General features: G+C 38.3%; 3 protein-coding genes across 3 annotated transcripts; all 3 read left to right on the plus strand.

Annotated features, from left to right (window-relative positions):
* The first annotated feature begins 753 nt into the window (after window positions 1–753).
* On the plus strand, window positions 754–10,382 carry fgf6b (fibroblast growth factor 6b). Its single transcript, XM_051108456.1, has 3 exons — window positions 754–2,082; window positions 2,530–2,633; window positions 4,359–10,382. Exons 1-3 carry the CDS (start codon window positions 1,734–1,736, stop codon window positions 4,533–4,535), a joined length of 630 nt encoding a protein of 209 aa, XP_050964413.1. The 5' UTR covers window positions 754–1,733; the 3' UTR covers window positions 4,536–10,382.
* A 992-nt stretch (window positions 10,383–11,374) lies between these two features.
* On the plus strand, window positions 11,375–13,674 carry fgf23 (fibroblast growth factor 23). Its single transcript, XM_051108352.1, has 3 exons — window positions 11,375–11,732; window positions 11,886–11,989; window positions 12,661–13,674. Exons 1-3 carry the CDS (start codon window positions 11,492–11,494, stop codon window positions 13,090–13,092), a joined length of 777 nt encoding a protein of 258 aa, XP_050964309.1. The 5' UTR covers window positions 11,375–11,491; the 3' UTR covers window positions 13,093–13,674.
* Window positions 13,675–14,826: 1,152 nt separating this feature from the next.
* On the plus strand, window positions 14,827–17,564 carry rad51ap1 (RAD51 associated protein 1). Its single transcript, XM_051108189.1, has 10 exons — window positions 14,827–15,119; window positions 15,351–15,394; window positions 15,490–15,631; window positions 15,761–15,867; window positions 15,962–16,039; window positions 16,191–16,262; window positions 16,403–16,540; window positions 16,662–16,841; window positions 16,915–17,052; window positions 17,161–17,564. The coding sequence occupies exons 1-10, from the start codon at window positions 15,103–15,105 to the stop codon at window positions 17,286–17,288; spliced, it is 1,044 nt and encodes a 347-aa protein (XP_050964146.1). The 5' UTR covers window positions 14,827–15,102; the 3' UTR covers window positions 17,289–17,564.
* The last annotated feature ends 335 nt before the right edge of the window (window positions 17,565–17,899 follow it).

Raw genomic sequence — 17,899 nt, forward strand, 5'->3', positions numbered from 1 at the left:
GTTTAGCAAGAGCTGTAAGCATTTTAAAGACAGCTGATGACTACTCAGCTACAAATGTTCAAGTCATGACTTTTAATTTATTGCTCTACACTGCAGCTCTTCAATGAACCTGAATGACAGCTGTCAAACCTAAAAGGGCATACTTGGTTGAACAACTAGGTTTTTTTTTAAAGATATTTTGTACATTTCCTACTGTAAATATATCAAACTTCATTTTTGATCAGTAATATGCATTGCTAAGAACTTAATTTGGATCATTTTAAAGGTGATTTTCTCAGTATTTTGATTTTTTTTTTTTTTTTTTTTTTTTTTTTTTTTTTTTGCACTCTCAGATTTTAAAACAGCTTTATCTTGGCCAAATATTGTCCTATCTCCAAACAAACCATGCATCAATAAAAAGCTTATTTATTCAGCTTTCAAATGATCAAAGATTACATAATGTGTATATATCTCAGTTTATTTAAATGCTAGTTTATTTAAATTATGTGTGTGCGTGTAAAACAAAAATATTTAAAAATATATGAAGTTAAGTAGTTTTAAATTAAAATAAATTAAAAAAATTATTTGTTTAATTTTATTTTGATTTATTTGGAAAGTAAGTCAAATTATAGCAAAAGTGTAAAGATGATATAGTAAAATTATATATTGTTATATTTTAAGTAATGTTAGGAATGATCATTTTTGTGATATGGTTCAGGTCATGAATTATGCTGATTTAGAATTAATAATTAATTTTTGTTCCATATTCCAGAGGAGCCAGGCAACTGCTGAAATTATGTGATTGGCGCTTTTCACGCTGCCAACAACAGCGCCTCCCCAAGCGTCACTACCAACAGTTCGGCTTCGCTGTGCTCGCTCTGCGCACCTGGAGATCCGCGTAACGACGCGCAGCGTCTGCTGACGTCCAGACATTGCGCGCGCTCCGAGCATTCTTGAAGGTGCGTTTTGCTCAGCATCACCGCGAAGAGGTCCAGAGAGGCAGGCGGGCAGCCTCCCGGAAGATGAAAACATCACGGTGCGCGGTGCATGAGACGGGGAACGTTATGATCGGCACGCATCGTGGGAGCGCAATATTCCGGAATCAGGTCGTTGTATAAACTTCCTGCACAAACAGCCTGGGATGTGACAGACAGGGGTGCCATTGCTCTCCGGTGACAAGTGGACTGTTTTTACACCATCCTTCTAAATAAGGAAGCAGGGCTGTCAGACACATGACCACCGTCCCGATTTGGGCGCTGCCAGAGTGCCCATCGCATCCCATGATCGCGCGCAAGCCGTCCAATAAGGCTCAGCATGCGACCCCCATTTCACACGTGGAGTGACAGCAGCGTCCCATCATCATCAGTCCTGCCAGTTCTCCTCGCCGCTCGCAACTTTCTTTCTTTCTCTCTCACTCGCTCACTCTCTCTCTCCTCCCCCCCTCCCCTAATATGATGTCATGTATAGGGATGAGGGTGGCTTCTGAGGTGAGATAGGGATTTTGTGGCATTCTCCACGACCCGAGGCTTTGGAGCTGCAAAAGATGGTCATCACCACCTTCTCCGCCTCAAGTCGTGTCTCCGCGCTCTCTCCCCGTTCTTCCGTCGCTCTCATCTCGGGCCACCGTCGCATGCCCGAAGTCCTGACCTGCCTCGCTAAATTAAGCCTGCACCACCATGCCGAGGGAAGAAAAACTAGAAGAGGGGTATTTTTAGTGCCATTAATTTTGACCACGTGCCCCGAAGGTAAACCCGATGGCCATTGCGCAAAGGCTCCTCATCAGTATGTCCTGCGAGGCCAAGGCGCAACACTGGCCAAGGACTGCCGTTCTGCTCTTGGGATTGCTCCTAGTTGGGATTGTGTCCTCCAGTCCGCTTCCGAGTAGGACTAACAGGACAACTTTACTGGAGAAGCGATGGGAGAGCCTCTTCTCCCGCTCCGTGCTGGGGATCTCTGGAGAGAGACCAGAGGCGAACTGGGAGAATGACTATTTGCTGGGCATCAAAAGAGTGCGGAGGCTGTACTGCAATGTAGGCATCGGGTTTCATCTTCAGGTCCTCCCAGACGGCAAGATAAACGGTGTACATAATGAGAACCAGTACAGTGAGTTCACGGAATAATGCAATAATGAATTGCGCAGAGCTCTTTATTCTTTAGAAGCGACACTCGTCTTTGGAGGCAAAGACAAATCTATTAAAACACACACATACACTCTCACACGCACCCACATATACACACACACAGTATCCCTTAGTGCTAAATATCTGCGCTGGGCTTAAACATGACATGAATGCTGGGACGGATATAGATGCCAACTTATTTTTACACCGGGCTCCTTGTGCGGCCCAGGAGCGCTTAGAACATGCACGACTCTCAAAGTGTGAGGGATGTTCGTCTTTCGGCTATAACGTAGTAGCCTTGTGGCGAGAGAGAGGCCATTTGCGCATCCACAATTGGCACCTGCAGAGGTTCCACCCACCGCATGCCTTGTTGTTCTGAGTCACGCGGAGCCTCTTTATTGTGTGTAACATGCTTGTTCTGTTTGAGCAGGTCTCATAGAGATCTCCACTGTGGCCAGAGGAGTGGTTAGCCTGTTCGGTGTCAAAAGCGAGCTGTTTGTCGCAATGAATAACAGAGGAAGGTTGTACGGAACGGTAGGTGTGCGCAACCGTGTCGCCTTTCATTCTGCCTGCAAATGCAACGAGGCTTTGCATCCCCCAGCATCGAGTGCGAGTGTGCGAGTGTGCGTGTGTGTTAAACAGGTGATGCTTCCATTGTGCGTCTTCAAGTAATTCATGACCCATGCAGTTGGCACGTGAGGGGGTCGCACGACTAATAATAGTGTTTACGGCGTGTGCTGCATTGAATTATTCATGCCTTATAAATATAATGTGCTCTGGTTTGTTCAAGCAGGACGTTTGCCACAGCTGCACGGCTTTTGCAAATTATTATTAAACGGTGCATTAGATCTAGGCACCGCGCCAAAGCGCTTTGCAAGCACGAGTAAAAGGTTTATAACAATTGCTTGCATTAAACCTATAAACTAACGCCTCATTCTTTTATATTAGCTGGTAGTTGTAGGTTATTAGTAGAAAGAGTAACACATGCAGCGCGTAATTGCAGTTTTCATCTTGCTTTGCACTTTCTGGTAAATTGGGACACTGAGATGACTAGGGAAAATGTCCAAATTAACTTGAATTCACCTTATTTCGTGTTCGTGTGTATATAAAAGATCCCTTGATTAAATATGTGTGCATTTAAATAGAATTTTTTGGTAGAGCAGCCTCTATTTACATTGTTTTGAACTGTCAACAGCAGTAGTAGTGATTATGCAGTCTGTTATTCACACATAATATGTGTCATTAAAAGGTTTGAAGGGTAAATGATGCACTTGGCAGTCTTGGCTGAAGTTTGGCATAGGTGTGACAAGCGCAGTGCAACACTGGTCCTTTGGGGCCCATGAGTGCGTGACAGCTCTATCCAAAAACTGCAGAGTGTTACAAGAGCATCGTCTGGAGAAGCAGAGAAAAAGTAGACGCCACAGGCCGGTCTAGGAGTGATAATTGAAGTGTTTTTTAATTAAAAGACCTGTTTAGCTCAGGGATTAGTGTCAGGTTAATACTTCAGGTTAATGGTTTTCCTGTGGGGTCAGACTCACCTGAAAGTTTCTCTGCAAGTTTGTTCAGTCTGTTCAGTCTGCTGTGGGAAATCAGGCTGAGAAATGTACTAATTTAGGAGGTTAGATGTATTTGCACTCAAAGTCATGTGCAAAACAGTTATTTGCTCAGATGTGAGTCACTAATAGGGCAAAAAATATTCTGCATTGCAGGGTCATTATAGCTAACTTAAACTAAAACCACACACCGACAAAACATATTCATTATTGAAATTAAATAAATAACCTGAAGCTTATTTTATTTCAGTTAGTTGCCGAAGCAAACTTTCTCATTTTTATTTAGTTTAACTTATATACTAAAGTTTATGTACTAAAATTAATAAAACTGATATAGTGTAGGTATCATTAAAAAAAAAGAAAAGAAAAGAAAAATCAGTTACTCTATATATGTGGAATACTATAATACTATAAACTAGAATAGTTAGTAATGATACTAAAATTACACATATTTTCTAATTTTCCTTGAGATGAAATTGAGGAACTAAAATAACTGAAGCTCAAATAAAAAATGACTAAAAACATATTTTTAACAATCAATAACTAATACTAAAAATGACAATAACACCCAACAAAATGACTAAAACTAAACTAAAATTAAAATTTAAAGATAAAAACGTATGTAGTATCTCAGTGATGCTAAAATGACACTGGTGCATCTGACTGAATGTTGGCATTTACATCTCTTCTCTTCTCCTTCTTTCAGGCTACCTTTAAAGACGAATGCAAGTTCAAGGAGACCCTGCTGCCAAATAACTACAATGCCTACGAGTCCTCCGTTTACAAGGGATTCTATGTCGCTCTCAGCAAACACGGCCGACTGAAGCGAGGCAACAAGGCCACCACCGCCATGACGGTCACCCACTTCCTCCCTCGAATATGAGCAGACTCTTGCAATAATTCTTCATTTGCACTGATCTCCCAGAGAGTTCTGAAAACTGACACACAAACATACAAGGAACTGCAAGAATATCACCAAAATAGTACTTATTCTTTTTTTATATGTATATTTGGATAGGTCAGCTTTTTATTAGAATCTCAGAATATGCTATCCGTCGCTGCTTACTTCTTTTATTTATAGATATATATATATTATTGATTATGGATGTGAAGGCTCTCCCAGCCTTCCTTTCTGTAATCAGGTGCTTGCCAAGAATCGAACAGACTCTAGGATGGATGTCCTCCTCTGCTTTTTACAGTGAAATTACGTTTTTTATTACCTCAAAGAGCTACCTAGATGGTTTAAAAGGATGCATGAAGTTACGCTTGTTATTTTTAGTTCTGTCTGAGCCGACACAAGCATAACGAGTCTTTATTTTTTTATCTTTGACTTGATTTTCTTCTGTTTTTCTCATGCTGTGGGGTTGTGTGAGCACTTAAACGAAAGCAGATCTCTCTTGCTGCATGTTGCACTGAGGTGCCTTGGCATTCCCACACACCGCCCCTTTAACATGCATGCTCTGAACGCCCCAGGGCGTCAGAAATAGGGCTGATATGTTAGCCAGGGCCCCGCGGGGACTGTCCCACAAGGGCCCTGGAGAGGGGCGAGGGGGATGGGTGTGCATCTCTGCTTTATTTTACTTTTCTCTAATTAGAGAACACCGTATTAGACGGCAGAGCGACTCGTAAACACTGATCACCTCTGCAGTTCGGCATCATCTGCTGTCGACTCAGAAATGAGGTGAAACTTTAGCCCCTTTCACACGGTAATTCCAGTATATTGCCGTAAAAATGACCAGAATGATTTTTTTGGTAAATACAGAAGCAATGGCTTTTTACTGTTAAGAGACCATTCATACATCAGTACCAAAATACTGGTAAACTCTGTGATGTCAGTCATCGGAAATGACGCAGTACTTGAGTGACAGGCAGAAGTGGTTAATTATGGAAACCTGTTTTCCCCACAAAATAATAATAATAATAATAATAAAAAAAAACTTTTTATCTCACAATTTGGAATTTTTTTTTTTTTTTTGAATTGTTGATTTACAGCTAGTAAACATATGGCATGAGAAGTCCAAATTTTGAGATACTAACTCACAAATGCAATGAAAAAAGACAGACATTTGTGAAACAAAAAGTCACAATTACTTTTTTTTTTTTGTAATTCCGTGGCAGAAACAAAAAATTCTGAGAATTCCGAGATGTAAACACAGAGTTGCGAAAAGTAACCTCAGAACTATGCAAAAAATTCTGAATGGTTGAGATTAGAACTTTGAGGAAAAAGTCAGAATTGTGAGATAAAGCTTTGCAATTACCTTTTTTAATTTTTTATTTCGTGGCATAAACATAAAACAGAATTGTGAGACATAAATTCAGAATTCAGAGAAAAAAGTCAGAACTGCAAGATATAAACTCACAATTGCAAGATGCAAACTCTGAATTATGAAAAAGAAAGTCAGAATGTTGAGACTGTCTTGAAATTAAAAAAACAAAAACAAGTTAGGTTTAAAAAGTTGCAATTATCTTAATTTTTTAATTCTGTGGCAGAATTGGGCTTCCATAAATGATCACATGAAACGTGTTTTTGCTCTTAAAAGCACAAAACACCACACAGTAGTATCCAAAACACTGCTAAAACTGATTTACCAGTATTTTTTAAAAAGGTCCTGTTGACACATGATCTCTAAACGGTAATTTACCAGTACAGATAGTAAGTACAGAGATAGTGTGAAAGGGGTTATTATCTTTTCTAGCTAAACCCCTATTGGAGCTTTGAGGCTGTACATTTTATTTGTGGACTAGACTGTTTTTGCAATCAAAATTAAACTTTTTGTAAAGAAAACAGGAAAAAAACAACTAAAAAGTAAGAAATCTACAGGGGAACTGATGCAAGCGCACACTGAAAATGTTAAACATGGCTGGTTCGATTATACTATTGCTTACCACAGGTTTGCCTGAACAAAAGGAGCACTTGAAAATAAGCTTTAAGCGTTGCTGTGAATGAGAACGTCTTCTAAACCAATGAAAATACTGTAAATACTGACTGTGCACTGAAAACGCCAGTAGCCCGGAGCTTTGTCGCTTGTTGCTAAAGGCACACTGCCATCAATGATGGTATCTGATTCAAGGGAATACGTGCAGTATATGTTTATTTATTTTTGCTTCGGGTGTGAGTGTATGTGTGTGCACCTGTCCATGTGGATGCCTTTGTGTGTGAATCCTGGTCAAGGGGACAGTCGAGTCTGGCTCTTTCCTGTTGCTGCAGAGGCACTGCAGTGGCACTCGCCGCTGCTGCTCTATGCAAATGTAATTACAGGCCAGATGCCGTGAGGCATCCGAACTGAGGGACGCTCACTGTTTTTTGTGTTTTGGTATGTCTGCCTTTATTTCCATCAGTTTCTGACACCAAATGTCACACCACACTGTTCTTTAACCCTTGTGCTGTTCTGAAAACCTTTACCTAATTTGGTGTTTCCAGTCAAATGACCGGCTTTTCGAAAATTGCTTGCAGGTCTCTCATTAATGCTATATTTTCACCAAATCTTGGATTTAATCTTTTTGTTGACTTGTTTTCTTTCAGTTAGCACAGGTTTTGTATTTATTTCTGGAACTGATTGATTGTAGACCTCAGTGATCTGAGCTTATGCACCTCAGTTTTTGAGTGAAATGAGCATTATTTGTGAATAATTTTGGCAGTGTTCGCTGGTGCATAAACTCGGATCAGTAATGCCTGTTATCAGTCAGTCCCAAAACAAATACAAAAGTTTATAAAAAGATTGAATCCAATATTTGGCGATAATATAGCACAACAAGAAATTTATAAGCAATTTTTTTGTAGGTTATTCATTTTAGCGGTGGAACAAGGTGGAAAAAACATTTTTTTTGGAAAGTTGTTATACCCTGTGCAAGCAATGTCAGTTTTAGTTCAATGTGAGAACACTGAGAAAAAGAAAATCTCTCCGAGTTAAAATGACTGGAACACAGCATGAGGGTTAAAGGAAAATCGAAAGGAATGACGCTATTTTAGAAAGACGTATAGCCTGGTTGTTTGTTCAATCTGTTTGAAATATGTGGGGGTGGAATACCTGAGCGGAGGCCACGCTGGTGACGTCTCCCTCGCACATGGACAATCTTGTAAAAGCCACGGTGCACAGAAGCCTTGAGATTCCAGTAGTAGCACAAGGGTTCTTTACGGTTTCCCATCCAACTTTAGTCCAAGGTCATTGCTATGGAGTTAGTTGGAAGCTAGTTGGAAATGTCTGTTCAAGGTCTTGTTTCCTTTTCTCAAGTCCATTGTGGTCTCATTGTGATTTGTTTGGATCCATGCTGGGTTTTGCTGCATCTATACTGTCCTCTACATTCAGTTAAGATTGCTGTTAACTGAATTTACAATTGATCTGTTGGGGTGTATTCCAGTAATTTCAAAATTGTGGAAATTGTGTGATCGATTCCCTACGCAAATTTTGCTCACGTTCAAGCTGATCATTTGAAAGTTGCTTGGTTTTAAAATTTTGCCTAAAATTTAGTCAGCATGAAATCAGCATTATCCCTGTTTACTTTCTTCATGTCGGTTCATGGTCTTATTGTGTACTGGTCTTTATTAATGGCCACTTTTCATGATTGAAATAATTTTTGAGAGCTAAAATCAGATCCAACCCAATGTTTTTTAGCATTAAATATTGGTTTTCACTCAGAAATTCAGTGCATTAGAGAAGTAAAATTGGTTAATGCTTAACTTTAAGCATTTGAAGCCAGACTTTTCAGATCACCATGAATCCAAACGTATGCTATAAGCAAACATATTTTACACAGCAGTGATTTTATTTCAGTGTGCTATGTACATATATTTAAGTTTTTCTGAAAAAAGTTAGCACAAAGCTTCACTCCTAAACCTAACCAACAGGTTGTATGAAAAAGTACCAATACGAATTAGCCAATTCACCAAACGTAAAACAGCTATGAATTGCAGTGAGATTGTGTTGGGCGAATCCAGAAGTGATATGACCTTAGTTTGTTATTCGCACTTGTTTGCTACCGAATGATAAAGGAAAGTTTTTGCGAGACTGGCTCCTTCCACTAGCGCAGTGAATATATATCAGGACAGACCTCTGCAGGACTGACGCAATACTTTAGAGAGACAAAAACAGGCCGATCATCTCTCGCCTCTGCCAAGCTGCTTGTTTTGTGGTCTAATCTGTGAAGAGATGTTTCAGTATTCAAGGGCATTCAGTCATTACTTGTCCATTAGCAATTTTGTCAATAATGTGCCATTGAGGACTGTATTTAGCTGATGTGCCTCAGAATTCATATCACCGTGAGTCCCAGTGAGGCTTGCACACTTAAAAACAATAAAACACATTTATTGGACTGAAGAGTAGCTATTTAATAGCAACAGTCACTGCTTCATTAATATTGGCAGTGCAAGCAGAAACAAGTTCAACTTCATTAGAACCATATTTTATAGATAGTAACTAAGGAGTAATGGGTTTGGCAGACTGGTACCTACATAATACTATTTTAGTAAAATATGTCTTTTGAATGTGTTATAAAATCTCAAGCACTAATGAAGCATTGAAGGAGTGAAATCAGGGAGCCAAATGAGGTGTTTCTTTAATTTGTGTCCTGATTGTGGCAACACCATCTTAAGTCTGTGAAGAATGAACGATGTACGTGAACATTTGGGAATCGGAGCCATCTCATCTGCTGATGTATGTCTCATGGATTTATAGCAACAGCTGTAAAAATGTTTATTGGGCATAGAATATAGACACCAGTTTCCTGGTACACTCTGGACTCATGAGAAAAACGTATGTGCATGAATGACTGCAAGCTGTCACCGGCTGAATCCTCCTCACATATGCAGGGATGGTTTGGGGAATCTTTGGCGCACCGGAGGCATTAGATTGGGATGCCAGTTTGTGGCGCTGCAGTGTCTTTGTTTTGAAACGGCTTTGTGTGGCTGATCCTGTTACAGAGGGAAGATCCCACGTCTGTGAGGGGTCAGTAATCATTTAGTGCGATTTCAGGATTTTTCGGCTTTTTCTTTTCATGTTTTTCCACTAGCATACTACGTACTTACTTTTCTCTGATTAAAGTGGCATCTAAAAATGGGATGCAAACTTAAGCACTGACCCAGAACCACAAAGCACACTGAGCACAGATTGATACTAACAGATATAAATGACCCAGAACCACAGAGCAGATGTTATTATTTAAATGATTTTAATGATTAATGTTCCAAAATAGTTTATCAATAATTCTGATTATCAGCAGTTTTCGTTCTACACATCAGTAAAATTCAGGATCTTGTGTAGCTGTATTTTCTCTTTTTTAAAATGTTTTGTGTTTCTGTCTGCTCCTCTTTATAAACACCTCTCACCCCTGCCTTAGTTATGATTACTTGTAATAATTTTTTGACAGTAGGAAACTGAGGACATGATCATGTGTTTCTGAGAACATGCGCTGATGCTATGTATAAATACAAATATGTTTGAGAAAATTTTATTTTCCTTTACTTTTCTACGTATGTGCTGTGCACAGCAGTTTAATCATATTCCTAATGTTAATAAAACTATTTTCTTTTCTTTTTTTTTCTTTTATTTCGGATGCGTGTGTATTTGTTTCACATTTTAGTCATGCTCAAAGTAGTCAGTATAATGAGCAGTCATGCACAGTGCCCAGAACTGATTCTTTTCTAGAAATAACGCTGTCAGGATGTCACACTCATACAGGATCATTTATACAACATGACAACAGTTCAATAAACTACTCGCAAGTAATTCATAAACTTCTTCCCTGTCATGGTTATTTGAAGTTTTTGTCTGATTCATATGCAAAAATCTAAGCTTGACAGTTAATACATCCCTTGAATCTAGTTACTCTGTATTTTATTATTATATTTTAATTTTCATAATGTTAAAAATTAATATGAATATTAAAATGTTTCGATTTTTTAGAGATAAGCATTACTTCTCCAAGCCCAAATTATGGTTAATACTCTAAACAGAAAAGTAAAGTATTTAAAAAATAAATAGTTTACAATCATTGGTTTATTATTTATGTTGCTATATCATATTCTATATTATTATATATGAATAATGAAAATTGTCCTTTTTTAATGTTGTATGTGTGTATTTATTTATGTATTTATTTATTTTTTTAACAATTTCAACGTTATTGCACACAGTTATGCTCATGCTGAGACAAATTTTGGTTCGTTACTTGTTCGTGAATGAGGCACAAGTTCCCTCTGCTGGCGAACTTGAGGAAGTTCAGATTGGGGTGATATATTTACATTATATTTACATTTATTCATTTAGCAGACGTGTTTTATTCAAAGCATCTATTCGTTCAGTATACTAATCACGTAGTCACTTAATACATGATCAGAAATTAGGTACAAAACTGTCCCTCGGACGGTACCCTTTCTTGTTAACCTTTTTAAGATACCGCCCAGTACCTTTTTTAGAGATTAGACAATCTTAAATATATAATAAACGGACGTATTTAGGCAACTTGTAGCCTACACCATAGTAGGTTGACAGCATTTGAGAAACATTGGGAGACAACCAAATGATTATCACATTTACCAAAACTATTAAAATGTATTCTTGTTTTTAATTTTGTTTAGACAGCATGACGTTAGGACACATAGAAAGTAAAAGCTGTGCCAAATTGACTAGCCAATTATGGTTTACCAGTCAATTACCTTCATAACAAACAGAAGGTGGACATGTTGAAGCCGCCTCCTCACATCCTCTGGCTCTGCGGGCGAATGTTGCGTAAAGGAGTGGCACAGGATGCGTTTAAATAGCCGCGCTCACCAACTTTCACGCATCACAACTTCTTCAGCTCTGCACACTGGTTTTACGCATCCATACTTTGCGCTCTCTGAAGATGCGTTGCGCACTTTCCAAACTGCACATACTGCACTCCTCCGTCCTTGCGCTGTGGCTCACGGCTCTCCAGGGATTCAGACCTGCGGATGCTGCCCCCAACCCGTCTCCCCTCTTGGGCTCCAACTGGGGGAACCCGCGGAGGTACATCCACCTTCAGACCACTTCAGACTTAAACAACTTCTACTTGGAAATCAGCCCGAATGGACACGTGCACAAAACTACAAACCGGGGGTCCTACAGTGAGTAGCCTATACTGTTTTTGTCCATATTTAGAATATTAGGCCAGTAAAATAAAAATCAAGCTCTCAAAACGTTGAATCATGACTAATAAATGTTATCTTTAAAATACTGCCCTCCACAGCTTATTCCTCTTTAAATTCTGCATTCAACAGGTGTCATTTTACTGAAAGCAGAGAGCAGAGACCGGCTGGCAATATTTGGAGTGAAAAGTAACCGATTTTTGTGTATGGACGCAGCAGGAACTCTTTTCACATCTGTAAGTATTCATTTGTGGTAAACAAATACATTTAAGTTGAAAATATAGTAGGTATAGTGGTAACACTTAAGTTAACCGATTGTTAATTTAAGTTTATTTAGTCAAAAATATGATTTAATATCACTGAAACAACCTAAATACAGTAATATATGCCAATGCAACTAAAGTTTATGGGTTAAATAAAGTAGTAATAGCTCTAGCAATTGCAGGTCGTCACTTTTTACAGCGTTCTACAAAAGATATAGCCCAAACTGTAAAAAAAAGTTCGTATTTTAAATCTAAAGGGACATTTCAAGCAATTTTACAGTAAAATACTATTGAATGTACAGTTTTTGGAAGTGAAAAAGTGGTGGTTGTGGTTTACGGTGCATGGCTGTTAGTATATTATAAGGTTTCAAAAGGACATTTTAGGACTTAAGTTGTTATATTATCATTATATCGTTAATAAAATATTCGGTTTTTTTTATTGTAAATATAATTTTGATCCGTAAAACCGTTGCTACCAAATTTTTACGGTGAAGTTCTGGCAACCACAGCTGCGTTTTTTAAAACCGTAAATTTCACAAATGTGCTTTTTACAGGCTAAAACGTGTAAGAAAATGTATGACGCTACAGTTAAATCTAATCATTTGGATTAATTATTAAACGTTTTATATTTTTTATGTCTCTAGACGGTTTGCAATAAGGAAGACTGTCTTTTTCACCACAAACTTTTGGAAAACCACCGTGACGTGTATTACTCCACCAAGCATGGCATACTGCTTAACCTGGATGGGGCGAAACAGGTGTTCATAGCGGGACAAAATCTCCCTCAGTCCTCTCTCTTCTTATCAGAGAAGAACACTGTTCCGTTGGAGCGCCTGCAGCACCGGGAGAGGAGAAACCGGCAGGTGAATCCATCAGACCCGCTGAACGCGCTCCGTAACGGAGAGGCGTCAGACTCCAGAGCTGCTCAAGAGGACGATGGGGACTTGGACTTTGAGCCGTCAGAGGGTCGAAACATCTCCAGAGAAACACTGGTTTCACCTTCCGATGATGACCCGTGGGATCTTTTTCACGACACGAGCCCCGGCAGTCCCCGGATTTCAGCAATTGTCGGATAAAGCTACAGATCATTCATGGCGTGACTGTTGAACCGCCGCAGCTTTGCGCAAAGTCGATGCGCCAACGTTTGAGTGTGGCACCATAGTATTTTCATCATAAATAAGTGTTTTTAGGGCATATATTTCAAATCGATTTCACGTGTACACTCTTAAAAATAAAGGGTTTTGGCATTGATGCTCTGGAAGAACGAGTTTGGTTTCCCAAAGAAGTGTCCTTAAAAGAGTGTGAAGAGCATTTAAAAAATCTGAAGAGCCTTTTTCCACTATAAAGATCCTTTTGTGCAATGTAAAGATTCAATGAAAGGTCTTGAAAGCATCAATGCCAATAAAGAACCTTTATTTTTAAAAGTGGAGATCTACAGTTTATTTAGGCTGTTCTGTTATCTCACCAAAACCTGAGTTTTTTCTCCTGCCACCATGAATTTGTCTTTGGTGCTGGACACCATCTGTGGACAACAATTGTTGAACCAAGAAAGTATTTATTTATTTAATGAATTACACATGTTTTATTTATGGTATTTATGTTTGCTTTAAGTGTTAGATGTGCAGTGAAAATGTTATACTCATTTTAAATAAAATTTTGTTTCTTGATTAAAGAAAATATGTTCTTTTGTTGTTGTCTTATTTGTCTTCAGTAAACCTAAAAAAAAAAACAAAAAAACAAACAAGTAAGACTCAAAATAATCTGTCTTTGTTAGTTGCTGGACTCCTCATTGGAGATTTAGCTGGTTTAACATTGACTTTCCCATCATTAGAGATGAATAATGAACACTCAGAATCAGTGTGAGATATCAATCTGCATCAGTCTCTGAGTCACTAAGAATAAATCTTTCCACATTCTGTTTTGTTTCCAAAGTCACAGGCTACACTTTAGTTATTTTTAGAAGAAGGGCTTTACAGAGAGCAAACCTTTAAGTTATAGTATATGACCTGCTTATTCTAAAGCTCTTGAAGTAGACAGAAGATTTAGGCTTTGTTGTTGATTGAGAGCACCAGACTAAGTCTTAAATTAAAGCAAGACGCCACACCACAGGTAAATAAAGTTAACATTTTAACTAAAAGGATATTGATTAATATTCCCAGTGGATTTATTACATAAGTTATTTTAAATATTGTATTTATACATGTATTTCCAGAAGAGAAATCTAAAAGTCGGATAAAGCCATGTTATTTTTTTTCTCTTTGTTTTGTTGACCTATTAGGGCTAGCCAAAGTTTTTTTTTTGGTTTTTGTTTGTTTGTTTGTTTGTTTGTTTTTTTTAAAGAGGGGGATTTACTATAGCTCTTTTTATCACACCATAAAACAGAAAATACTATCAGCCTAAATAATCAGTGTTATTTTTTTTTTTATTGCCAAAAGATATTCTGCGAAATATTTCCAAAACCTTAACGATAGGCTATATTGTTAAAACACAAGCGCAATTAAGAAAACTGACAGAAATAGCTAACAACTGTACACATCCGTGAACTAACATAAAACCTTTAAAAAACACACATTATAACGTTAGAAAACATTTAGTGTGACGTATTCCCGCGTCCACGCTTAGTCAGTGCAGAACCATATCCGCAGATTCGAGCTTTTCACAAGGCGCACAAAAGCTTGTACCAAATAGAAGTTGGTTCGTCGAGGTTTTACATTCATATAATAATTAGAAAATATTTATTATATTTTATCCATTACCTAGTGTAAAACTGTGAACAACAGTAGAAAAGGTTTTAACGAATTGCAAATTGTTGTATTCAGATAGATTTCCGTCGTTTGTTTTCAGGCGGGTTTCGTGAGTGTGGGTCGGCTTGCATCAAAACAACGTACATATAAAACTTATGACACAAAGACTTTATAAGTGACCGTTATGTTTTTAAACTTACAGTTAATTTGATTGCTGGTTATTCTGCAGCATAACGTTCGTTAGATACAAACGTTTGTTAAAATACGGCGGGCGTGTCAGTATTTGAATGTATATTCACGGGGCATAACGTGACATTTTATTTTCACCTTTTGATCTAAAGAATGGACCGACCATCGAGGTGCGTAAGAACGTTTTCCAAATAACGTTACGTCCATACCTTCATTACAAAATAAGTTAATCTATACCTTAGGTTATGGTTATCAAGTCAGTTTCTGTATCTATATGTGCTTGTTGTTGCATCTGTATGACAGCTGTTTGTCTTGCCATTTAATATCCTGAAAGTTAAAGTTCAGAAACCTGGAATGTCATTGACTTGTTTGATGCAATCTGTTTGTCTGCCTGTCATCAGAAATAAGAAATCAGTCAACTACACAGACTTCCAGGATGATGATGGTGAGGCATTGATTTACATTCATAATATTACTTCAAAATGCTCAGAACTAAAGCCAGTTAGACCTATAAACATGTTTGCACGATTTTTGTGACAGATGAGGATTTTGCCTCTGTGAAACCTCCTCCCAAAAAAGCTCGAACATCCGTCAAAGACCCCGATTCTGAGAGAAACTGCAAAACTACAAGTGTATCTCCAAATGAAGTTGTTGATCTCACCAGCTCAGGAAACCGGAAGAGGTTACACATAAATTGACTTTTCACACTTTGACACATTATAGTATCCACACACAGACCAGCAGTAATGGGCCACTGAGTATATATGTACAGTAAGAGAAACACTGACTCTTGACTTTTGTGTTATTTCAGGACATCCCTGGATGATAAACTTTATGAAAGAGATTTGGAGACAGCTCTAACATTATCATTGCTGGACTCTCCAAGAACACAAGATGGAGAGCCTACGACCATAACAGGTAAATGTACTTCTAGCATAATAAAGCTTTATAGTGTTCATTCAGGTGCGGCACTATATATTACTGCTATTTAATGTCTTTCTGTGTTCTGCAGATGATCATGACAGTTCTCAGCCTCCTCAGTGTTCTCCACCTGTTCTAACACATTGCAGTGCTGAGAGCAGCCATTTAGGTAATCATGAATAATTGTTCTGTCTTTTTACAAAGTCACAAACTTGTTATTTCTTTTTTGATTATTTGTACAGATTCTAAGTTCATTTTTATGGAGCTTTATTTGGCATTTGGCAACAACCTCTAAACAAAACTCCCTTGATTTAATGCAGTCAGCGAAAGTCACTCTCGTCCAGATTCTCCTCCTGTGCTGTCAAATTGTAGCATTGATGGCAGAAGTTTAGGTAAGTACAAAATTCTGACTTTGAAATTTGAAAATGTGTTTTGAGAATACAATGAAGCTGATATATAAAACAAGCAAGAGTTTTATGAATGTTACATTATGTTACAATTATGGATATGTACCTCTTTGTTCTGTTTTCAGGGCTGAATCTGATTAGCATAGATCCCTCCCCTACCAGTGGGTCTAAACAGACGGAAACCGCAGAGGAGCTCATAAAACCACTGAAGGAGAAGAAGAAAAATGGAGACGACGAGGACTACCAGCCACAGAACACACCAGGTAATCTGGACCTTCATGGTCTTATTATATAGCCAGACTTATGTTTTCAGTGCTTACATAATGAAATGTCATACTTCAGATAGAAAATGTGGCCATTTGTTTAAGGTTGTTTCTGTTGCAGATTCAGAGAGTGATGCAGACTTCTCTGAAGAAGATGAGAGCGAAGACGAGGCATTCACTGTGAAAAAGAAAAAGAAGGTGGTGCAGCAGAAGAGAGAAAAAAAGGCGCCACCGGCTGCAAAGAACAAGACGGAAAAGAAAGACAAACAGCCAATAAAAGCCTCAAAAGCTAAAAGCTCAGGTACTTGTTTTTGAATTTTCCAGTCTGGCAAAAGACTGTATCAGCATTGCTAACATCTCTCTATCTCTGACAGCTCCCAGTCCAGCAAGCTGTCGGAGTCCAGCTGCGCCTGTGTCTGGACTGAAGAAGACGCCCACTACTCCACCTCTCTCTAAACCTGCAGTTTGCTCCAGTCCTGCAGGGGCCAGACTACCTAAGTGGAATCCCCCTGGTGAGACTACAGCCTCAAATCATCACTGTGCAATTGTGAATTTTGGCCAGAACATCCCAGAACAAAAAAAGTGCACTTCTTTAGATTTTTTTTAAACTCCTTCTCCAGGTCTGGTTGGTCGGAGTCCCGGTGCATCTCAGAACGCACATGTGAAGTCTCCAGGACAGGGGCTGCGTTTAGGACTTTCCCGTCTGGCAAGAGTCAAACCCCTTCACCCTAATCCTGCTGCAAGCTAAAGAGACTTGTTTTAAAGAAACAATGTAACCAAAAGCTGTACATGCGAAGTACATGAGGCATCTCTTGGTTTTCATGGCAGGAAAAATATGGTAAGAAGTCTGTTTTCAGAATGGATTTTTTAAATTTTTTTTTACTGAAATTGGTCCAGAATATATCATCCCTCGATTACAGTAATATGTAGGTAATAAACTACTTTTTGCTGTGATTTTAATATTTTAAAATGTCTTTTTGTGGTGTATTTTAGCTTTGTAAATATGCACTTTTTTGATAAATAAAAATGGCGTAATATATGTATCACATTTCATTGTTGAAATAATATGTGCATCACTTTTGCTGTGCGCTTAGTTTTCCTGGTCAAAAATGACTGGCCTTTTTAAAAACTGCTTATAAATCTTTCATTATGCTATATTATGATAAAACTGAGGTGCATAAGCTTAGATCAGTGAGGCCTGTGATCAGTCTTTTCCAAAAAGAAATATGAAATCTATGCTAACTGTAAGGAAACGATTGAATTCAGTGTTTGGTAAAATATAGCATAATGAGAAATTTATAAACTAAAACTGGGAACACAACAAGGTGGGGTGGGGTAGGGGGAGTACCAAAAAAATAC

This window comes from Labeo rohita, chromosome 4 (genome assembly GCF_022985175.1).
Source record: "Labeo rohita strain BAU-BD-2019 chromosome 4, IGBB_LRoh.1.0, whole genome shotgun sequence".
In the NCBI taxonomy this organism is placed as follows: domain Eukaryota; kingdom Metazoa; phylum Chordata; class Actinopteri; order Cypriniformes; family Cyprinidae; genus Labeo; species Labeo rohita.